The sequence below is a fragment of the Salmo salar genome, chromosome 07 (genome assembly GCF_965601325.2).
Source record: "Salmo salar chromosome 07, fSalSal1, whole genome shotgun sequence".
Taxonomy (NCBI): domain Eukaryota; kingdom Metazoa; phylum Chordata; class Actinopteri; order Salmoniformes; family Salmonidae; genus Salmo; species Salmo salar.
In genome coordinates this window covers 55,113,250-55,137,446 of record NC_138297.1, presented here as the reverse complement: position 1 = coordinate 55,137,446, position 24,197 = coordinate 55,113,250, and the positions used below count along the sequence as shown (strand labels likewise).

At 43.0% G+C, this 24,197-nt stretch overlaps 2 protein-coding genes across 7 annotated transcripts in view; both read right to left on the bottom strand.

The window, feature by feature from the left end:
- Positions 1 to 692: 692 nt before the first annotated feature.
- On the bottom strand, positions 693 to 13,890 carry LOC106609560 (ADP-ribosylation factor GTPase-activating protein 3). 2 transcript variants are annotated; one of them, XM_014208493.3, is made up of 16 exons: positions 13,694 to 13,890; positions 12,695 to 12,813; positions 12,449 to 12,521; positions 12,016 to 12,147; positions 11,759 to 11,839; positions 11,535 to 11,652; positions 11,382 to 11,438; positions 11,186 to 11,229; positions 10,838 to 10,992; positions 10,588 to 10,719; positions 9,648 to 9,785; positions 9,291 to 9,443; positions 8,966 to 9,089; positions 6,862 to 6,949; positions 3,313 to 3,437; positions 693 to 2,932 (listed from the first exon to the last, which is right to left on the bottom strand). In XM_014208493.3, the coding sequence occupies exons 1-16, from the start codon at positions 13,760 to 13,762 to the stop codon at positions 2,915 to 2,917; spliced, it is 1,626 nt and encodes a 541-aa protein (XP_014063968.3). In that variant the 5' UTR covers positions 13,763 to 13,890; the 3' UTR covers positions 693 to 2,914. The 2 variants fall into 2 exon arrangements, with proteins under 2 accessions (XP_014063968.3, XP_014063967.3); XM_014208492.3 differs by lacking the exon at positions 13,694 to 13,890 and adding an exon at positions 13,400 to 13,644.
- A 148-nt stretch (positions 13,891 to 14,038) lies between these two features.
- The window catches only part of LOC106609561 (protein kinase C and casein kinase substrate in neurons protein 2), a 39,941-nt gene continuing 29,782 nt past the window's right edge, over positions 14,039 to 24,197 (bottom strand). For 3 of the 5 annotated variants that reach the window (XM_045722197.2, XM_045722196.2, XM_045722198.2), the window contains 4 exons: positions 23,539 to 23,663; positions 18,639 to 18,794; positions 16,987 to 17,177; positions 14,039 to 16,597 (listed from right to left, as the gene is read on the bottom strand). In XM_045722197.2, the coding sequence (XP_045578153.1) occupies positions 16,485 to 16,597; positions 16,987 to 17,177; positions 18,639 to 18,794; positions 23,539 to 23,663 (585 nt within the window). In that variant the 3' untranslated portion in view covers positions 14,039 to 16,484. The remainder of the gene's footprint in view (positions 16,598 to 16,986; positions 17,178 to 18,638; positions 18,795 to 23,538; positions 23,664 to 24,197) is intronic. The other 2 variants (XM_045722199.2, XM_045722200.2) reach the window with 1 other exon arrangement.

Here is a 24,197-nt window from a genome sequence, read left to right as displayed (position 1 = left end):
CTGCCACATTTTGAAATTGCACCATGTGTATTCTATTCTAACTCATAACAGTAAGTTGAGACCCGACTTAGTTACTAAACTCTATTTTTTTTTGGGTGGGGGGCTCCCTAACGGATGCAAGGCCCTAAGCAGTCGCTTATTGGTAGAGCCGGCCCTATAGTAGAACAGAAAAAAAAAATGCAACCATGTTTATACATTCATAAGGCTAAGAAAATGTCAAATTACTTGCATCAAAAGTGAGTGAAATGCATCATCAGAAAGGTATTGGAAAGTTCGGTAAAACATCAGGGAAGATAAATCAGGAAATAATTGTGTGTAGAATAAAATATCTGCATTGTTTTCAATTGTATTTTTCACTATCCCTTCTAACGTGTCCGGCACCACTTGTGAGCGAAACAGAAAACAGGTACGCGTTCCTGAGAGTCTTGGCTTTCAGGCACGGGTTATAATAATAGCTTATAACCCCAACTATTCAAAAGCTAGAGCCAAATTCGCAGGATAAAAACAGAAAACACTCAATTTGTCACTACCGCTAAATTGTGCGCATCAGAGGTTTCTCATGCGCAGAAAGGCAAGATAAGAGAAATGTATTATTAAACAGAATGACAAGTTTACAAGGCCCCTGATGATGTGAGGCCCCAGGCAACTGCCTGAGTTGCCTAATGGTAAGTCTGCCACTGGGGACATGCAAGTGCAGTATATTTTTTATTCTAAAGCAAAGTTTCTTATACACAGCAGCTAACAATGATACACACTTGATTACACAAATTTAATGAATCTCTAAAGAGCTCATGTCCATAGATGTATTTCTTGGTAAACAATGACATTCGGAATCTGATGCAAAGCTTCAGGTGCTGTTCTATAGATGTACATTCAAGCAACACATTTTTTGTACTTGTAGGTTCGAATAAAAATACACAAAAAGTAACTAGATCTTCCCATAATTTACATTTTTAGGTCATGTATCCTAATTCTTTGGATTACAGTAGAAAGAGATTGAACAAAAGCCCTGGTTGGTCACTGAATTACACACTATACAAAATCCAGATTCAAATGGGTAACGTTACATCTTAAATATATTTCTCTTCAGTGTTAAATCTCAACTCAAGAGTTTGAATTAGTAAGGATCAAAACATGGTGCATAAGATGGTCAGGAAGTTAGGTAGGTGATACTAGGTAGCCAGAAATACCTCTAGCAATATCCAGTTAAAGACTTCTAGCCAATCCCCTCAAAATAACAAAACCACACTATGCATAAACTCCCAAAATATAACCCACATATACCCAGTGTGAAAATATATTCTAAAAACCCTAAATATTCTCTGCAAGGTACACAGTTCACAGAGGTAATATACAATGAATCTGCTCAGCAAAGGGTTAGAGGTTACCCTTCACTAAACACATAGTACAACTGTTGTTGAAATGAGTCAGGCCGTAGGATGGGCAGCCAATCGGTCCTTGATCAGAGGGCCACGTCCCATTTCTTTTGCACAAGTTCCTTTCCTTGTCTCTTTTCCTTCATAGCCACAGAAGGGTAAAATAATTGGATGGGTGTCCTGTGTTCCTCTCACAGAGTAATGCGATCACAGAAAATAGAATAGGTTATTTGCCTGCATTTAGACAGGCAGCCCAATTCTGTTTTGTTTTTACACAGATCTTTTCACATGATCGATCAAAAGACCTATTAGTGAGAAGGAAAAAAAGATCTGAATTGTGCTGCCTGTCTAAAACGCAGTCTTTGAGAGTACTGCGACAGAACATTAAGATACTACTCCCTCCATTCATCTGAACTGAAAGCCAATAGTAATATGGAGATCACGCTACACTGTACAGGACCATATCCTACCGGTGTATCTATACACAAAGAAATCACTGAGTATTTGGTTCTTCAGTCAAGTGACATAAGTGAGTGACAGACATAAGTACACTTCCAAGACTAAGAGCACTTTCAAACCAATGCAAACAATGCTTCAAAAGCACAGCAGACACTTTTTTTCAGAGAGCAGTGTACAGGTGGATAGAAGGGAATGAAATGGCAGATTTACACTGTCCCACAGATTGGTACATTTTGTAGCACGTATTCCTGACTTGAGGTCTGTCAACCAATGTAAAACAATGTTTCTCCCACCTCAAATGTTCTCCATTTCACCATACCTCCAAACATCAAATGTTCTCCACTTCACCATACCTCCAAACATCAAATGTTCTCCACTTCTCCATACCTCCAAACACACATTCAGTGAACCGGCACGCGCACAACGTGTCGCAGGCATTTTGGTTTGAAGGCACCCTAAAATTTAAGACATGTATCCTACATAGCAACATCTCCCTGCATTTGGCAGGTAATTAAAACAATGCCCATCAGATTAACTCAATTATTTACATACTGCATGTAGAAAAATACATGTTATCACGCTACCAGATGATGTCTTCATTGCAAATAGTTACATAAAAACCAAGGTGTCCAAGATGACATGATTCAATAACAATTGCACAGGGGAAAAGGAACCCAAAACCTAAGTCACCCTCAATTAGAACCATAATGGATGACAACAAAAATCTATTTTGAATACCACTGCTATAAACATCAAAATCAAAGGCCTGGACAGATTAAATAATAAGCTGCGGAAATAAGTGTTCTTCATACATCTACCTCATAGAGGATGTTGTTTCGACATAACTCCAATGTAGATAATACGTCCTTTATTCAAATAGCTGCTATATACACACATAGCTACAGCCTATGTTCTGGCCTACACAATGTCGCTAATTCAGTCTCTCCGCCCATCTCTCTCCCTCTCCTGCACGGCTGAACTTGTCCATCGCGCGTAAGGATGTTTACCGACTCCAATACTCAGGGGACCCAACAGGTTGTGTGTGTGTGTGTGTCATAACACAGGTACACACACTGGACTCACGCACTGTAGTGGTCCTGAAACAAAGAAGATACACAACACGTAAGAACCTACTGCTTACACCGTACCAGTTGTCTGAGTGTTGACGCTGCATAATTAGGTAACCTTTAAATAAAGTTGCCCTTATACACAATGTACTTTGGTAACTAGTATGTTGTATCTAGCATGCCTTTGACAAAATAGTCACTGATATCGTTGTTACTGTGCACTTACATAGTAATTAAATCAAGAAACTGGATTTCCAATTGGAATAATGATATAAAAAAGGGCAAGTTCTTATTGTGTTGAAATTTCCTTACGGCGTACAGTCACCATGACACATTCACTTCAGTATGTGGCCCATGTGGGAGTCAATCTGCTGCTAGCACCAACCAACAGGGCCATCTGAACCACAAACCTGAAGGGACGTGACTACTCCGCTGGCCATGACGGACAGCCTCCCGGCCGCAGAGCGGACCCCCAGCTTCAGCTGGGACATGTCTGGTGCACTGGGCAGCATGTTGGTCAGACGATATGAGCTGGCTGCATGGGGACAGGAGAGAGAGACAGTAACATCAGTGGTGGTGGAAGTTGCTTTATAATGATCATTCTTCTGATGTTTAAATTGTGGAGGTGTACACATTAATAAAGCCTCTCAGACTAGGAGTGCTGATCTAGGATCAGATCCCCCATCTAATTCAATATGATCTGAAAGGCAAAACTGATCCTACTCAGAGGCTTTGTGAATATGGGCCCTGGTGTTCACTTGATTTAGTGATATGAAATGGTTAAATTGTATACTTCAAAGTGTGATATACAGTGCACTCGAAGTATTCAGACACCTTGACTTTTTCCACATTTTGTAACGTTACAGCCTTATTCTAAAATGTATTTTTATTTATTTATTTATTTTAAAATCAGTGTACAGGTTTGTAAGAAATGTTTGCAAATGTATTAAAATGGGAAGGTCTTCTTTCCTTTGAAAGCTTATTTTGTTTTCTGTAAACAGAGATGGTGTTCTTCACCAAAAAGCTCTAATTTGGTATCATCTGTCCACAGGACATTCTCCCAGAAGGATTTTGGCATGTTCAGGTCTTTCTATCAGCAGTGGGGTCCTCCTGGGTCTCCTACCATATAACCCCCTTTCATTGAGTTAGAGAAGGATGGTGCGAGTTGAAACTGTCGTACCTTGTGTCTGAAGGTCAGCTTGAATCTGTGTGGCAGTTGACAGAGGTTCATCTCCACCATTTGAACAATCCTTCGCTGCAATCTTCCATAAAGTTATCTTGCGGCTACGTCCAGTGAGATTGGCTACAGTGGCATGGGCCTTACTTCTTGATAACATTACATACGGTGGAAACAGGAACATCAAGGTCTCTGGAGATGGACTTGTAGCCTTGAGATTGTCCATGCTTGGCTATCTTGTGTCTGACCTCATAACTCCCTGGTTATTTTTGTCCACACTCATTGCGGTACACACAGGGACACAAAACAGGAGAACGAGTTCTTTTCTCTATTCAAACTGGTTGAATACATGCTTTTTATACTGCAAGCATCTTCAACTCACCACAGGTGAGTTCAATTCCAAAGTAAATGAGAATCACCTGCTTGAAATCTAATTATTTCTAACTACTTCTAGAAGGTGCCAATAATATTGTCAGGGACATTTTAGGATTTCTTCGTGGAATTAGCTAAGATTGTGTATTGTTCAACAGCACACCCGAAGACATACATACACACTACCGTTCAAAAGTTTGGGGTCACTTAGAAATTCCCTTGTTTTTGAAAGAAAAGCAATTTTTTTTGTCCATTAAAATATAAAATTGATCAGAAATACAGTGTAGACATTGTTAATGTTGTAAATGACTATTGTAGCTGGAAATGGCTGATTTCTTTATGAAATATCTACATAGCCGCAGAGGCCCATTATCAGACACCATCACGCCTGTGTTCCAATGGCACGCTGTGTTAGCTAATCCAAGTTTAGCATTTTAAAAAGGCTAATTGATCATTAGAAAAGCCTTTTGCAATTATGGCAGCATAGCTGAAAATGGTTGTCCTGATTAAAGAAGCAATAAAACTGGCCTTCTTTAGACTAGTTGAGTATCTGGAGCATCAGCATTTGTGGGTTCGATTACAGGCTCAAAATGGTCAGAAACAAAGGACTTTCTTCTGAAACTCGTCAGTCTATTCTGGTTCTGAGAAATGAAGGCTATTCCATGCGAGAAATTGCCAAGAAACGGAAGATCTCATACAACGCTGTGTACTTCTCCCTTCACAGAAGAGCACAAACTGTCTAACTAGAATAGAAAGAGTGGGAGGTCCAAGTACACAACTGAGCAAGAGGCCAAGTACATTAGAGTGTCTAGTTTGAGAAACAGATGCCTCACAAGTCATCAACTGGCAGCTTCATTAAATAGTACCCGAAAAAAACCCGTCTCAATGTCAACAGTGAAGAGGCGACTCCGGGATGCTGGCCTTCTAGGCAGAGTTGCAAAGAAAATGCCATCTCAGACTGGCCAATAAAAATATAAGATTAAGATGGGCAAAAGAACACAGACACTGGAGGAGAGAGGAACTCTGCCTAGAAGGCCAACATCCCGGAGTCGCCTCTTCACCGTTGATGTTGAGACTGGTGTTTTGCGGGTACTACCTTATGAAGCTGCCAGTTGAGGACTTGGTTTTTGCTCTGACATGCACTGTCAACTGTGGGACCTTACACACACACACACACAGGTAAGGTCCTACAGTTGACAGTGCATGTCAGAGCAAAAACCAAGTCATGAGGTCAAAGGAATTGTCCATAAAGCTCCAAGACAGGATTGTGTTGAGGCACAGATCTGGGAAAGGGTACCCAAGCATTTCTGCAGCATTGAAGGTCCCTAAAAACACAGTGGCCTCCATCATTCTTAAAAATGGAAGAATTTTAGAAACACCAAGACTCTTCCGATGTTCACTCTAACAGAGATACAGAGTTCCTCTGTGGAGATGGGAGAACCTTCCAGAAGGACAACCATCTCTGTAGCACTACACCAATCAGGCCTTTATGGTAGAGTGGCCAGACAGAAGCCACTCCTCATTAAAAAAGGTACATGACAGCCCGCTTGGAGTTTGACAAAAGTCACCTAAAGGACTCTCAGACTATGAGAAAAAAGATTCTATGGTCTGATGAAAACAAGACTGACCTCTTTGGCCTGAATGCCAATTGTCACGTCTGGAGGAAACCTTGCACCATCCCTACGGTGAAGCATGGTGGTGGCAGCATCATGCTGTGGGGATGTTTTCAGCGGCAGGGACTGGGAGACTAGTCAGGATGAGGCAAAGATGAACGGCGCAAAGTAGAGAGATCCTTGATGAAAACCTGCTCCAGAGTGCTCAGGACCTCAGACTGGGGGTGAAGGTTCACCTTCCAACAGGACAACAACCCTAAGCACAAAGCCAAGACAACACAGGAGTGGCTTTGGGACAAGTCTCTGAACGTCCTTGACTGGCCCATCCAGAGCCCGGACTTGAACCCAATCTAACATCTCTTGAGAGACTTGAAAATAGCTGTGCAGCGACGCTCCTCGTCCAACCTGACAGAGCTTGAGAGGATCTGCAGAGAAGAATGAGAGAAACTCCCCAAATACAGGTGTGCCAAGCTTGTAGTGTCATACCCAAGAAGACTTGAGGCTGTAATTGCTGCCAAAGGTGCTTCAACAAAGTACTGAATAAAGGGTCTGAATACTTATGTAAATGTGATATTTCCATTTTTAGATAATACAATTTACAAAAATGTCTAAAAACCTGTTTTTGCCTTGTCATTATGGGGTATTGGGCGTAGATTGATGAGGGGAAAAAAAAACTATTGAATCCATTTTAGAATAAAGCTATAACGTAAAAAAAAAAAAATGGTAAAAGACAAGGGGTCTGAATACTTTCCCGAATGCACTGTATGAATGGTTAAGTACACACTTGGCTTCCCTACCTGCCTGTTTCTTTGGGTCATCAAACAGGTCAGCTGAGCTGATGGAGTTGCTTCCAGAGAACCTCTCCAGGCGAGTCTTCGCCTCATACTGCATGGAAACAACCACATTAATACTTTATACTTCAGATGACATACTTGATACTAAACAATGAACATACTACACACCCCCTGACTGTAGGGGTATTACTGTAACAGGGATTTTTAGGTAGATAAAAAGGAGGACAGCAGTTGTAGATAATAATCAATCAAAAAGCAATGTTGCAACAGGGAGACAGACATGTTCTCTGCTTCTGTTCTGGCCCTACAGCCTTCTCTGACAAAGACATGAATTCCACAGCACCAAATTAACTGAAAACACCAGCCTGAGAGGCTTGTAGGATGTCACAGCATAGTGGAAAAATTTAACCAGAACAGTCAACACTGGGAGACATTTGATACTGGCATTCAATTAAATCAAAAAGGTAGGAACAACATATAGACTCAAATAAAAGGAAATCAAATCAATTTTTTGTATATTCACTACCGGTCAAAAGATTTAGAAAACCTAGTCATTCAATGGTTTCAATTGTAGAATAATAGTGAAGACACCGAAACTATGAAATCACACATATGGAATCATGTAGTAACCAAAAAAAATGTGTTATACAAATCAAAAGATAATTTAGATTTTAGATTCTTCAAAGTAGCCACCCTTTGCCTTGATGACAGCTTTACACACGATGGGCATTCTCTCAACCAGCTTCACCTGGAATGCTTTTCCAACAGTCCTGAAGGAGTTCCCACATATGCCGAGCACTTGTTGGCTGCTTTTCCTTCACTCTGCGGTCCAACTCATCCCAAACCATCTCAATTTGGTTGAGGTTGGGTGATTGTGGAGGCCAGGTCATCTGATGCAGCACTCCATCAGTCTCCTTCTTGGTCAAATAGCCCTTGCACAGCCTGGAGGTGTGATGGGTCATTGTCCTGTTGAAAACCAAATGATAGTCCCACTAAGCACAAACCAGATGGGATGGCGTATCGCTGCTGAATGCTGTGGTAGCCATGCTGGTTAAGTGTACCTTGAATTCTAAATAAAATCACAGACCGTGTCACCAGCAAAGCACCCCCACACCATGACACCTCCTCCTCCATGCTTCACGGTGGGAACCACACACGCGGAGATCATCCGTTGACCTACTTTGCGTCTCACAAAGACACGGCGGTTGGAACCAAAAATCTCAAATTTGGGACTCATCAGACCAAAAGGACAGATGTCCACTGGTCTAATGTCCATTGCTCGTGTTTCTTGGCCCAAGCAAGTCTCCTCTTATTGGTGTCCTTTAGTAGTGGTTTCTTTGCAGCAATTCCAACCATGAAGGCCTGATTCACGCAGTCTCCTCTGAAAAGTTGACTTTGAGATGTGTGTTACTTGAACTCTGAACCATTTATTTGGGCTACAATCGGAGGCTGTTAACTCTTATAAACCTGTCCTCTGCAGCAGAGGTAACTGGGTATTCCTTTCCTATGGCGGTCCTCATGAGAGCCAGTTTCATAACGCTTGATGGTTTTTGCGACTGCACTTGAAGAAACGTTCAAAGTTCTTTAAAATGTTCCACATTGACTGGCCTTCATGTCTTAAGGTAATGGACTATCGTTTCTCTTTGCTTATTTGAGCTGTTCTTGTCATAATATGTACTTGGTCTTTTACCAAATAGGGCCATCTTCTGTATACCACCCCTACCTTGTCACAACACAACTGATTGGCTCAAACGCATTAAGGAAAGAAATTCCACAAATTACATTTTAACAAGGCACACCTGTTAATCTAAACGCATTCCAGGTAACTACCTCATGAAGCTGGTTGAGAGAATGCCAAGCATGTGCAAAGCTGTTATCAAGGCAAAGAGTGACTACCTTGAAGAACCTCAAATACAAATTATCTAGATTTTTTTTAACACTTTTTGATTACTACATGTTTACATATGTGTTATTTCATAGTGTTGATCTCTTCACTATTATTCTACAATGTAGAAAATTGTAAAAATAAAGAAAACCCTGGAATGAGTAGATGTGTCCAAACTTTTGATTGGTACTGTATGTGTGTGTCCCGTGACAGTGTGCCTACCTCAGAGTCATCCTGCTTGCCAAAGTACATGTCAGAGGAGATGGCCTTGACGTCCCCAAACTTCTTGCGGGCGTCGCCTGAGTCTGAGACAGGTACTGGGTCTGCTTTCCGCCGGGCTGCGGTCCTGTGTGTGAGAGAGAGAGGGGGAGGGTGCATTCAGTGACAACTGCAGTGAGAAACTTAAAATATAATTAAAAAAATATATATTAAAAAAAAAAAAAAAAAAAAAAGGGGCTCAGGGGACTTATACGGCCAAAATAAAATGTTACTTTTTCGCATGCATCTCTGTATGTTCATCCCTGGAAATCAAACAGTCATATAGTACCTGTCATCCTGTGAGGAACTCTTGGTGTTCAGGTAGAAGTCTGGCTCTGGCTTCCTGCTCTCTTTCCTCCAGCCAGACTCCCCCGTCTCGCTCCAATTGGAGAAGAACTTGTCAGAGGATTCTGTCGGGTCATCAAACTTTGTCATCGACATCCTGATGGGTTTCATATGGAAAAGAGAACTCAATTTAATGGATTTCGCTCCCAGATCTTTTTGTGATGTCTTTCCAACTCCCATTACAAGACAACACAAAGAGATCTGAGACCAGTCCTGCCATGTCAGTGATTACTTCCAAGAAGGAATGACAGAAGGAATGATCCATTGCTAAAGTATTGGAACGTTTCTGGAGTGTGGTGACCTGGATGTAAAGGAGCCTTCGTCAGTCTCCTCTTCCTCCTTCTCTGTGTACCTCCGGCTCTTAGTGGGCTGCTTGGACCCCACTGGGCTCTCCTGCTGGATAGTGTGCATGTCTGACAGCACAGAGTGAGACACTCCACTAGAGGGAGATAGAGAGGGGGGAGAGACAATGGAGTCAAATAATCAAAGTATTTGTTACCACAATATCTCCAATGGTTACATGTTTCAGTCCCAATGATAATATAATTATTTTAGATCAGGGTCTCCCAAACTAGGGGTCATGACCAATGTGTGTGTGTGTGTGTGGGGGGGGGGTCACCTGACTTAAAATCGTGTCTCAAGAGAAAATTTTAACTTGGTTCGTAGAACCAGGGTTACATCAGTACCGTTTAAGCTACAAAATATTATGACCCCATCACTGAAAGATAACTCTCAGGAACACATACTGTTTCCCTTTACTAGCCGTTAGAACCGAGTGGACAAGACCAGACACTAAATCAGACTGGGAGAAAAAGAACAATCAATTGTTATTTTCTACAAAGAAGACCATACAACATTATTGCCTGACGAGCTTCTGAACTTCCCAATACCTTTCTGATGCATTTCAGTCACTTTAAACCATAGTCGTCAGACAGTATTTTGAAATGGTGTCAGTCTGACAGATTTCTAATACTGCCATAACCCAAATAAAAAAAAAGTCAACATTGGCCGTCGATTACATACATTTTTTACATGGTGGGGTCACCAAAATGTTTTAATATCAAAATGGGATCGCACGGGCAAAAAGTTAGCAAATCCCTGTTTTAGAAGATGAGTGACTTATCCCCTGCAATGTAAAGCACCCCTTTAAACTATTCTACATAGGACATCTGTAAAAAGTGTGTTAAGAAATAAACGATTATTTTTATCACCACCACCACCATCAATTCAATCCCCCCCACCTTCTGCTGCCAAAGCCCATGCCCAGTCTCTCAGCCTGCTCCTTCTTCTTCTCCCCCATCCCCTTCATCTTCTCTGTATTACTCCTCTGCTGCGCCTCCAGATCCTTATAGGCCAGTCGCATGGAGGCACCACTAGAGGGAGGAAGAGAGAGAAAAATGGATAAGCAGAGTGAAGATCAGAGAATAATAGATAATGTGGATGAGAGAGCGAGAGGCCAATAAAGCCCATTTAAATTGGAGAGAGACTCACATGGATTCCTCTGCTGGTTGGGGGCTGTTCTTGGTGGTGGTGGGTGCTGTATCTCCCTCATTGAGTTTGTCTACCGCCTGTGCTTTCTTCTCCAGGTCACAGAAACTCTGTTTGCTCACCTTCTTACCCCCAAGACCACCTTTCTTAGCGCCCAACTGAGACAAAACACAGACATGAACACGTGTCTACTAATCTACAAGATCCATGAGCGATGTACACAGTCCATTCACACTAAATCCCCCACCCACACACAACCATCACCAAATTCACTCTGATTCATAAGCACAACACACATAGGTACAGGGGAGGAACATTACCTCCTTAAATCCACTACCATAGAGTACATACTGTTTTCTTGGCCCCAGCTGGTTTCTTCTTGAGAAGAGAGGACTCTAAGGGAGAAGGAACAGTGGGCATTAGAATACAGTTGACAGAAACTGCTAAGAGCTACTGTTCCAGGCTCAGATATTTCATGTACTCCTAATGCTTAAGGTTCTAGTCGAGTATCTTTAGTCTCTAGGGCATAATCTCTTGGTCCTCTTACCCAAGGCTTCTTTAGGAGACATACTTAGCACGTCAACACTGGGACCCTCTGTATTACCTGAAGACAGAAAGAGTTGAGGGCATAGACGACATGGACAAACAGATGCAAGCGTATGTGTGTTTCTGAAGTGTAAATATTGAAGTAGAGGTGTACCGTTTTTGTCTCGCTCGGTTTCTTTTGTAGAGTGTTCCTCTACTGGGGTGGGGCTTAGATTCATCTGGGCGGAGCTTGTTATATTAAGCTGGGCGGAGCTACGATCATCAGGGGATGCCTGACAAAATACGCAAGGTAAGGACAAGACCATGTAAACAACATGCACACATCCATAATCTTCTACAATTTCAAACAAATAAGTACTAACAGTCACACACACACACCTGCGCGTGCATACTGAAGAAATCCTCCTCCTTATTGACGGGAGATGTTGGAGAGAGTGGGGCCTGGCTGTCCAGCCACAACTGCAGGGAAACAAAACAGAGGATTCATTGGCATCTATAGGGCCTAAGTATACAATCATTTAAATCAGCAATGTTGATGCGACATGATTGTGTTGTTAAAGACAGTATAACAAGTAACCAATGTTGACTAAATCCATTTTTGCCCAGTGGAATGTCTGGATGGATGTGTGTGGCACCTCAGTGCCGAAGCGCCTTGTGGCCTGCGTGGCCGAGGTCTTGATCTTCTCGCGGTAGAGCACAGCGGCTCGGCTGTTGTACTTGGTGTTGGCAGCATTGGACGTGCAGCCTTGCTGGGCAAAGAAGGCATTCTGAGAAACAAGGGGGAAAACAATGGTTTGAATTACACATTGACTCTGTAATACAAAAGGTATTGTTAATAGTTATCAGAATATTGCTTTATAATATTGCATACATCATACAGGTATTATACAGGGTCCTATTGTGACATCATGACAACATACGAGTACCCTATACATTCTAGAAATAATGCCCACTCATGCAGTCAGAAACATAACTGCTAGTACCACCCTCTCAGTGCTTAACAACAACACAGCAGGTTGGGACGTGGCTGCCCACCAGTCAGTGCCCACCGTGGATGGCTTTACTCACCGCGCTGGCATTGCCGCCCACCTGCATGCATCGCAGCTGGTACCAGGACCAGTTAGAGTCCAGCTCAGTAGACCTGAAACAAACAATACACAGTTCTAATTCTGAACACTCCATTGGGCCATAATGTGTCAAACTGTGTGAAGCCAATGGTCCTATCCAGAAACAATCCCTTGCCCCTACCCACTAGTGTATATCTGAAAGAACAGGATGGGCAACAAATTAGTTTTTTCATTCATTGTTCCTTACCTGATGAATGACAGGTGCACTCCTAATGACCTGTGTGTTCCTGAGCAGTCTATACAGAGAAACACTCCATAGGTGATACTGGCCCAACTAGGATTCTTAGCCGAACAGTCAAAGCACGCCTGTAATAGAAAAGAAGTTCAGCATCTTTGGAAAACATGCGACTTGAATACAGACAAGGTGTTCGCTGTCCCTTTATGCAGTGATAAGTCTATGGGGACATTGATAAGCAAGTTAATATGAGCGCATGCCAAAAAGATAACACTAACAAATAATGAAGCAACCCAGTAGCGTGGAGGTCTGAAGTACAAAATATTGACACTGTATATTCTTTTTTTATATTCCTATTATTTTCTAGTATAAACTTTTATTTTATTGCCTCTACTTGTCCACACATTGAGAACGCCGACATTTACCAAAAGTATTTCTAAACTAGCTAGTTACAAAAGTTGCAATATAGTGGAAACAATGTTTCCAAAACAGCTTTTCGATCCTTGCGGTTGCAACATTGTCGCGTTCAACGTAGCCAGGCCTAAACAGCAGACGGAAACAGCTGGAATCGACAGTTTATGAGCAAGAGGTATTGTTTATGTCTGTGTGACGTCTCATCTTTGTGGTGTCCATGAGTCAACATTTACCAGACATCTATACATTTACAATAAACACACGGTAACGAAGTGGACTGTCCAACCAGTTTCTTAAAAGTACCATCTTTAATCCAACTGTCATCATGCCACATGACAGCTGGCTCGAACGTGACTGTCCAGGATGTCTTTTCGTTCCATTTAAACTGCGCAGGCTAATTCTTTCTTCAACACTGCAAAAACATATTTTGTCAGGATGTGCAATGAGCATACGTGGTTCAAAGCTTTTCCATGTGCGTTTGTTACGACGCATCTACCAATGCCCAGCAAAACAGTGCGACGTGTCATTTTTCCCCCATCTGAAGGTAGCTAACATTAGCTACTTCCTCGTTAAAGGCCAAAGCTTAGCAACTCTCACCTTATTCGTAGAAAGGGATCGTAGTCGTTTGAAAATGGCAGCAATATCTTGCTTGCTGGGCTCTGACATCTTTCCACCTGTTGTTAATTTCACCTGATAGGTAAAGCGCAGCGTTGAGCAAATTTGTTTCCCTGTAAATCAAAAGTATTTCCGTGCTCGTCATGGGTAACGGCACACGTCAGAACGATAACATGTTTTGCCTGTGTTCTGATTGGTCAGCAGTAACACGTGGGCATTATTGTAACATGAGGTCATGAGGTCTGGGTAATAAAGTTCAATTTCTTTCTATTATCCTTGATACTGTATGTTTAATTGAAGATAAAAAACAAATGACAACAGTGAAACTTCTCTTTTCGTTCAATTCATTTATAATGTATGCTGTGGGACAACACTGTCAAACTGAGTTGTGCAAGTAAAGCTGCTGCGGTGTTGATGTCATGACCTGAAACCAATGCTATACATCTCATGACCTGAAACGCACAGCATAACCTCTCACACTGACAGAAAACGAATATCAAACCAAATCGATCTTCCTCTCGATATGCGGTTGTAGGCATACAATGTAGGGGATATTTCCAGGAGCATCATGCGTAAACACAGTGTTTGCTAAATAATGCACTCACAACAATGTAAGAGCCATAACGTCAACTCCCAATAGGAGAAACCTATACTCGAGATGGGAATTGGTCCTAAATAACAGATATAGTTTGCCAATACTGGTAATGCACATGTGGTGGCATTAAGGGTGTGTTTGTCAATCATTCACTTTTAAAAGAAAATGAGAAATATAATCTCAGTTATTTGTCAATTACTAATCATAACTAGGCTCTGGCCCCCCTGGAGATATTACATTATATTTACAAACGCAACAAGACAGCAAATTCGCGAGACACTCGCCATAAAACATTCAATTATTGTACAAACAGATTTGTTTCTGAATCACAGCATTTCATCTGACAGAGAACAAAAGCACTTAAGGCATCTCATAAATTAACAGTCTGATTTCTGAATAGAAATTTAAATCACAACTCCCTAATCTATAACTGCTTAATTTGTTCATAGGTTCCACGCTATTTACATGCAAACATACTTTTATTAAATCGGACCCTCTAGTTTGTGAAAAATAGTAAAAGCGGTGTTTTTTTATTGCTGAACTGCAACGTTGTTTCGCTGGAATAAAAAAAGTCGATTCTCCCAAAGCTTTGAATTGGACATCCAGTGCAAGATACAGCTAAAGCTCATAGCTTCAAGTGAGACACCTTATTGCCCAACATTCAGTGTGGAAAGAAAAAACAACATCCACACGATGTAAAAATCTACCAACAGAATGTGAAGTCAATTGTGTGAATAGAGGCTGTCACAAATGGCACCCTATGCCCTATATAGTGTACTTTGTTTGGCCAGAGCCCTATGTGCCCTGGTGAATGTCCCCGATACTAAAATGACCAGCAAACGTGTACAATCAATAGGTGAGCCGATACAATGAAACAATTAAAGAATATACAATCAATTAAAGTTGAGGGGTAAAGGTTACAGGAAAACTTCTGAGTGCGTCACTTATTGTTAAAATGTGGGTTGGCGCAACATGGTATCAGAGCATTTACAGAATAATATGAACTGCTCTGAGACCAGGCTGGTTGGTGACGGTGGAAGAACTGGATATAATTCATCATATTGGTTTCTCTCATTCATCAACTATTCGCTGAGCAAAACATAATCAGATTTAAAATACAAAAAAAGGCATAACAAGACTTGACAAATCTGAACTATAGGCATCAGATAAGAAAGACAATTGTTCTGAACCGGCACTGCCATGAATTCCAAGCCCTTTTGTCAAAAGATCTGAAAAGTCAAATAAGAAAACAGGGTTGTAGGTTCTGATATTTCAGACAAATGGCTTTCATGTGGAAAAAAATAAAACCTTGATTACTGTCAAAAGGATGGGGTGAAGGACACTCAAAACAGCACAAGAAATAACATGCAATTATGAATTCCCCTTATTTCGACATAAGACTTTCAAATCGGATCCTGGACTCCAAATTGGTGTTGCAATAGAATCAGATCTATATAACTAAAAATATGTATCACCAATTGCCTTTGACAAAAATGAATTAAAAGATTCAACTGAGATTACTTTTAGGTCTCCAATCAGTTTCAAATCAAATCTAAAATGTGCTAGACCTCGTGAATGGGAAACATGCAAATCCTCTCCCATGTCTGTTCACATCTTTTAAATCCGTTTATTCTTTCAACGTCTTCATAACTTCAAGCTACAATTGGAAGGTTTCATGTTTCAAATAGCTTTTTATATATGTTTTCTGTAACAGTAATGGCTTTAAGTAACATTTGCTTTTGTAGCTGGCTTTAGACTCTGTACTGGGTGTCCCATCATAAAGGCTGACAATGAGAGCAGGCCGTAGTTGTAGGAAGATTTGTGCTTAACGACATGGGATCCAGGAAGATACAACAGAGAGAGCTACAACATCATCCTCTTCGATGGGCAAACACCTTCCTTTCACTCACTCACTCACTCACTCACTCACTCACTCACTCACTCACTCACTCACTCACTCACTCACTCACTCACTCACTCACTCACTCACTCACTCACTCACTCACTCACTCACTCACTCACTCACTCAGCGGCCAGCCTCTACCACGTAGGGGGAGAGGGTGAGAGGGGAGAATGCGAGGCCTGCCCTGCCCACCCTCCTGCCCGATCTCCTCCACTTTCTTTCTCCTCTTCACCCCAGCCTCTCTCTCATTTTCCTCCTCGTCCCTCGCTCTGTCATTACTGGATGTCTTCTACGTAGTTGGCGGGGTAGAGGCCCACCACGCCGTCTTTCAGGCGCCCTCTGCACCAGCCCTGGTCGTCCTCGTTTCCTATCTTGGTGAACTCCTCGCCTTCAGGACAAAAAGGAAAACAGGGAGGAATGGACAGATGATTATGTGGAAAGATGGTGGTAGATGAGCATGTCTTTCTGTTGAGCAGCTTCAAGAAGGATTTGTGACTCAACTCAGCCTCACTCACTTTTCTCTGTGTTTTAATTGTCATATATAACTGATCTGACAGGACATGGCAAGTAAAGGAAGACTGGTGGAGACATCCAGTCCTTTCACTTAGCAGTGGTCATACAGGACAGCAGACTAGAGAATAGGGGGACAGGGCAGGGGTCTCTTCACTCGCATAGTCTTTCACACACACACACACACACACACACACACACACACACACACACACACACACACACACACACACACACACACACACACACACACACACACACACACACCTGCTTTGAAGCTGAGTTCATCCTGCTCCTGTCCTTCGTAGTCGTAGAGGGCACGCACGGCCACAGACACCCCCGAGGACGCCGGCTCCACCTCAAACGGGTTCCCATCGCCGTTGGCGTCCTCAACGGAAAACGGGTTCACCCCAGTCTCCTCATCCGACCACTCTTGCGACTTCTCCACACTGCTGGCGCTGAACAGACACAGAGGCAACAATCAACATGAGGGAAATTTGAAAATGTTACTTGTCAATCATGCCCTGCTCACACACCGATTGGACAATCCAGCATGCCAGGCGAGAGAAGCGGGAACAAAAATAGTTAATAGGGCCCGGGGGAGGGGGGCATAAAAACAACGACACCAATGTAGAGTACAGCACAACATGTAGAAGGCCCAGCAAATGCATCTCCGAATCCGCCCAGATACATAGACTGAAAGACTATAGGTTTCTCCCTCTCTCAAATCAACCAATGGGGGGAAAAACATGCCTTTTTAGGAAACCAATGCTGTGAGGTTTTGTTAGCGAATGGATTTGTGAGTTTGCTTTGACACCACTTGGAGTGGACACACAGACAGAGTGCTGAGGTAAGGCAAGGCAACACAATGACACAGTGACAAGACTTCAGTACAAAAGCATGATTGGAGTTCACCCGATCCACCACTAGAGGGAGGTAGATGTACAGTAACCAGATGAACAAACACCCTTCTTCCCCAGTCAGAAACCCCATAAAAAACACACACACCATACTCACGCACACACGCTCTCTGAAGCCAGGTTACAGTCAGACTCTTGCAGTTGGTACACTCAAACACCTATGGCATCTCATTGTTCCTGCTTTACGCCAGAGAGACTGACACACACAGTTGACTTTATGAGTGCTAGTTTCTCTGTCCTGCCTTGAGTCAATATCAGAACTAATGTAAAACAGGATCCAATATAGGTTTCCTCACCAAGTTGTAGACAGGCTTTTGTTTGAAAGTCTAAATTCTACAGAAATTGTATTTTTAAGTTCCAACTTGCAACAGATCTGACTGTAAAGTAAACACCGACAGGAAAAATACACACATACACGCAGAAAGAATGCTCTGCAGGACTTGGCACTGTTAGGAGTGATGACTAATGTAGGTTTGGTGTGATCGCTCACTGAGAGCACATGCACCATAACACAGCCTGCCGCTAGCCAGGGAGAGGGAAGGAGAAAGGGGAGAGGAGGGGAGCGGTAGAAAGAGAGAGAGAGAAAAAAAGGAGGGGTGACAACAGAGAGGGAGAGAGGGCAAAGGGAGGAGAGGAAGGGGACAAGGATAGATAAGAGGAATAAAAGAGAAGTAATGGAAAAGAGAGGAAGAATAACAGGAAAGAGTGAAGGGAAAAATACAGATGAGGACAGAAAGGGTGTGCCTCAATAGTGTGTTATTGAAGTGTTTCTCATGAGTGCATATTTTTGTTTTAGCCCAGCACTAGCTCACCTGGTTCCACTACTCAACTAAATCAGCAAGCCCTGCGTGCTAGTGCTGGGCTGGAACAAACATGTGCAGCCCTGAGAAACACTTGTGTGACACTAAAATACTAAATTCACCCAAAGACTGAGGGAGAGAAAAAAAAGAAGAGGGAGAGAGGGAAGAAAAGGAGGGAGAGGGTCTCTCTTTCACCAACGTTTTCACTTCCTCCACTTTTTTGACATTGAGCGGACTGTTGTTGTTGTTGTTGACGACAACGGGCTGTTCCTTCACGGTCCCCTGGAGATCCTCGTCGTCGTCATCCTCGAAGGGGTTTGAACCCACCGGCTCTGTGCTAGTGGGCACAGTCAGGCTGACGACACGGAGACACGGAGAGAGGCATTTGTGACACATACACCCCAAACACATACTCGTACACATACACACCTTGAATCCAGACAGCTTCGTGACATACCAAAAGCTGGATCGAAAACCTTTGGATATGAGGGTTTAAGACATAATGGGCACACAACTTGTACACAAGTGACACTTCCAACTATAACCAATCAAATAGACCATATGAGCATTGTGAGAAAAAACACATGACAAGTCTGAGGAAACTGACGAGGCAAAGCTGGGTAAGTATGGGTTTTAGCCATCCATCGTGACACTAGGACACAGTCACAAAATAAGCATGTTTAGTTAACAAATAAGACACAACATGTATACACCTTCACCAATTCCTCTCATACAACCTCACTGATGCTTTTACTAGCATTTTATCAGTGTTTTTCCCAGCTGATACGCTCTGGGGTTGAGAAAACGGTCACACTCTTCACTTCACCAGGAATTCATTCTGAATTCCAATTTGACCCATACAATAGCCCATTTCCCTAGACATTTCAGGTAGATCTGAGAGGGTCAGATTGGTTTAAGCAATATGGCAATAGCTCCATTTTGCTTTCTGATTGGCTAGGTCAAAGCATTACCATATTAGTGACACCCATCTTCAAAAAATATATATTATCTAGAGAAGTACCTTGGGCTAGAGGCTGGGGGTAGATTCGGAATTCCACACTATTCTGTTGTGAGAACAAATTATGACGAAATCACACTAGACATTGATCTACGGTCAGTTTTGTATTTCCCCCCTAATGGTTAAGGTTAGGATTTGGGGAAGGTAAGCTGATCCCAGACCTGTGCTTAGAGACAACTTCAACCAGGAACCCATTGTAGTGTTGTCTGTACATCGTATGTTTACAATGCCATGGCTCGTAGTAGCCATCTTTCCAATCACAACGTCACTGCACTGTGGACACCTTTATTGACAGTCACGGCGATACACTCTCTGAGATAACCACATCTCTCTCAGAGGAGTTGAAACACCAAACAAACACTGAACAGTGGCAACAGTGAAACTTTGGTTGACAGAAGTCAGAAAAAAAAGACAGAAGATGTTCACACTTTCTTAATGATGTTATATTAGGTCTCAGACCAATATCAGCCTGCTTTTTGGTGATAGGCACAAGTGTTCTTTGTAGATATATACCATCGTGGCCAAAAGTTTGAGAATGACACAAATATTAATTTCCACAAAGTTTGCTGCGTCAGTGTCTTTAGATATTTTTTGTCAGATGTTACTATGGAATACCGAAGTATAATTACAAGCATTTTATAAGTATCAAAGGCTTTTATTGACAATTACATGAAGTTGATGCAAAGAGTCAATATTTGCAGTGTTGACCGTTCTTTTTCAAGACTTCTGCAATCGCCCTGGCATGCTGTCAATTAACTTCTGGACCACATCCTGACTGATGGCAGCCCATTCTTGCATAATCAATGCTTGGAGTTTGTGGGTTTTTTGTTTGTCCACCCGCCTCTTGAGGATTGACCACAAGTTCTCCATTGGATTAAGGTCTGGGGAGTTTCCTGGCCATGGACCCAAAATATCAATGTTTTGTTCCCCAAGCCACTTAGTTATCACTTTTGCCTTATGGCAAGGTGCTACATCATGCTGGAAAAGGCATTGTTCGTCATCAAACTGTTCCTGGATGGTTGGGAGAAGTTGCTCTCGGAGGATGTTTTGGTACCATTCTTTATTCATGGCTGTGTTCTTAGGCAAAATTGTGAGTGAGCCCACTCCCTTGGCTGAGAAGCAACCCCACACATGAATGGTCTCAGGATGCTTTACTGTTGGCATGACACAGGACTGATGGTAGCGCTCACCTTGTCTTCTCCGGACAAGCTTTTTTCCGGATGACCCAAACAATCGGAAAGGGGATTCATCAGAGAAAATGACTTTACCCCAGTACTCTGCAGTCCAATCCCTGAACCTTTTGCAGAATATCAGTCTGTCCCTGATGTTTTTGCTGGAGAGAAGTGGCTTCTTTGCTGCCCTTCTTGACACCAGGCCATCCTCCAAAAGTCTTCGCCTCACTGTGCGTGCAGATGCACTCACACCTGCCTGCTGCCATTCCTGAGCAAGCTCTGTACTGATGGTGCCCCGATCCCGCAGCTGAATCAACTTTAGGAAACGGTCCTGGCGCTTGCTGGACTTTCTTTGGCGCCCTGAAGCCTTCTTCACAACAATTGAACCGCTCTCCTTGAAGTTCTTGATGATCCGATAAATGGTTGATTTAGGTGCAATCTTACTGGCAGCAATATCCTTGCCTATGAAGCCCTTTTTGTGCAAAGCAATGATGACGGCACGTGTTTCCTTGCAGGTAACCATGGTTGACAGAGGAAGAACAATGATTCCAAGCACCACCCTCCTTTTGAAGCTTCCAGTCTGTTATTCAAACTCAATCAGCATGACAGAGTGATCTCCAGCCTTGTCCTCGTCAACACTCACACTTGTGTTAATGAGAGAATCACTGACATGACGTCAGCTGGTCCTTTTGTGGCAGGGATGAAATGCAGTGGAAATGTTTTTGGGGGATTCAGTTCATTTGCATGGCAAAGAGGGACTTTTTGCCATTCATCTGATCACTCTTCATAACATTCTGGATTATATGCAAATTGCCATTATACAAACTGAGGCAGCAGACTTTGTGAAAATTAATATTTGTGTCACTCTCAAAACTTTTGCCCACGACTTTTTGGCCATGCATGCAGAGAGAGAGAGGAGAGAAGAGGAGAGAAGAGGAGAGAAGAGGAGAGAGCGAGAGAGAGAAATACTCGAGTTAGTTGCTCATAAACAACTTTTAAAGTGAGCAAATTATAAAATGGCCATATAGTAGTAAACTATCAATTTAAGGGGGATAGCTTGATAGATGTACTATCCCTTTAAGGGGGATAGCCAGATATATGTACTATCCCTTTAAGGGGGATAGCTAGGATAGCTAGCTATATGTACTATGCCTTTAAGGGGGATAGCTAGGATAGCTAGCTAGATCTACTATCCCTTATACCTCGGTCCAGACAAGAATTTCACTCTTAACCCCTTTTCCTTATATGGCCATTGTTTGTTCAGTCTATTGTTTGTGTTTTCGTGAGCTGTGAAAATGAATTTCCACTGTAAGTACAACTAATCTTGATCAACACACACTCACCTTCACCCCTGTAGACACAGATATAGCCTACTGTACCGTAGAAGTGACAGAGTACGTGTCTCTTATGCTGGTAGGGCGAGGCAGACCCATGTTTGGCAATATGCACATCTGATGGATACCAAAGGGTCAAATGCTTTGCGAGCCTCACATTCCTCTCATTAACTCCCCTCACTCCTCCAGCACCCACTAACACACTCCCCCAGTACCCACCCTACACACACAGTCCCCCAGTACCCACCCTACACACACAGTCCCCCAGTACCCACCCTACACACAGTACCCACCCTACACACACAGTCCCCCAGTACCCACCCTACACACACAGTCCCCCAGTACCCACCCTACACACACAGTCCCCCAGTACCCACCCTACACACACAGTCCCCCAGTACCCACCCTACACACAGTACCCACCCTACACACACAGTCCCCCAGTACCCACCCTACACACAGTACCCACCCTACACACACGTGTCATGTTTAGAGTAAATTCACCAGTGTGCAACCTTTAAAGTCAGTGGGGCACTTCTGTTTTCTCAGGGCTTGTTACAGGAATGTTTACTGTGACCATGGCAACAACTCAGTGGTGGAAGACGTCATTCCAAAGGCTTTTCTGTGGAATGCTTTACCAGCGTTCCCGATCAGCGGCAGAGAGTCTTGTTGTGGAGGAACAGTAACTATGATGTTTAGATGTGGTGTGTGGAACGTGTGCAGAGAGTCTTGTTGTGGAGGAACAGTAACTATGATGTTTAGATGTGGAAGTGGTGTGTGGAACGTGTGCAGAGAGTCTTGTTGTGGAGGAACAGTAACTATGATGTTTAGATGTGGTGTGTGGAACGTGTGCAGAGAGTCTTGTTGTGGAGGAATATTAACTATGATGTTTAGATGTGGTGTGTGGAACGTGTGCAGAGAGTCTTGTTGTGGAGGAACAGTAACTATGATGTTTAGATGTGGTGTGTGGAACGTGTGCAGAGAGTCTTGTTGTGGAGGAACAGTAACTATGATGTTTAGATGTGGAAGTGGTGTGTGGAACGTGTGCAGAGAGTCTTGTTGTGGAGGAACAGTAACTATGATGTTTAGATGTGGTGTGTGGAACGTGTGCAGAGAGTCTTGTTGTGGAGGAACAGTAACTATGATGTGTAGATGTGGTGTGTGGAACGTGTGCAGAGAGTCTTGTTGTGGGGGAACAGTAACTATGATGTTTAGATGTGGTGTGTGGAACGTGTGCAGAGAGTCTTGTTGTGGGGGAACAGTAACTATGATGTGTAGATGTGGTGTGTGGAACGTGTGCAGAGAGTCTTGTTGTGGGGGAACAGTAACTATGATGTTTAGATGTGGTGTGTGGAACGTGTGCAGAGAGTCTTGTTGTGGAGGAACAGTAACTATGATGTTTAGATGTGGAAGTGGTGTGTGGAACGTGTGCAGCAGTGGTAACAGAGTATTGGAAGCTACATTCTTTCACTGACACGTTTATCTACTGCACCTTGAGAAATGTCTTCCCACTTCCTGACAGTGTGTGTGTGTGTGTGTGTGTGTGTGTGTGTGTGTGTGTGTGTGTGTGGTTACCTGCTGCTGCTCTTGGCTGCCTGCTGCTCTTCCATTTGGCTGATGCCCGTCAGGGTGACTCCGTCGGAGGGCTTCTTCTTAGTCTCTCGCCGACTCAGTGTACGGTTCAAATCTATGGACCAGTCCTGACACACACACACACACACACACACACACACACACACACACACACACACACACACACACACACACACATACGATTAGAGTCACGCACGATTAGAGTCATGCACCCTTGGACACAGATGAACATGATTCACATGCTCAGCTCAACGGATTCAGCATCAATGTTCAAACATTAGTAACTAAAACTGCTTGTCTTAGCAACAATACTACACTAAGGACAAGCATTGAAATAATGCACACACTTACACCCAAGTGCACACTCATTGGAAGCTCCGATGCTCTAACTAGCACAATCACTAGGTAACGTTAGGCAAACGTTTCACAGGCTGTGACTAAACACTGAAGACCAGGGCTGTGGAGTACTGAAACAGTGTGTGTGTGTGTGTGTATGTGTGTGTGTGTATAGTTAAGGTAAACACATCCATCACCATAAAGACAGACATGGGGCGGCAGGGTAGCCTAGTGGTTAGAGTGTTGGGCTAGTAACCGAAAGGTTGCATGTTCGAATCCCTGAGCTGACAAGGTAAAAATCTGTC

What these genes read in the sequence shown, in the direction of transcription:
- LOC106609560 (XM_014208492.3), bottom strand. Translation starts at nt 13,588, where the DNA reads ATGCGTCGTAACAAACGCACATGGAAAAGCTTTGAACCACGTATGCTC. An exon ending in TGGGCGGCAATGCCAGCGCG is followed by an intron (nt 12,148 to 12,448) that starts GTGAGTAAAGCC and finishes CTTGTTTCTCAG; the next exon opens with AATGCCTTCTTTGCCCAGCA. An exon ending in TCTTCAGTATGCACGCGCAG is followed by an intron (nt 11,653 to 11,758) that starts GTGTGTGTGTGT and finishes GTATTTTGTCAG; the next exon opens with GCATCCCCTGATGATCGTAG.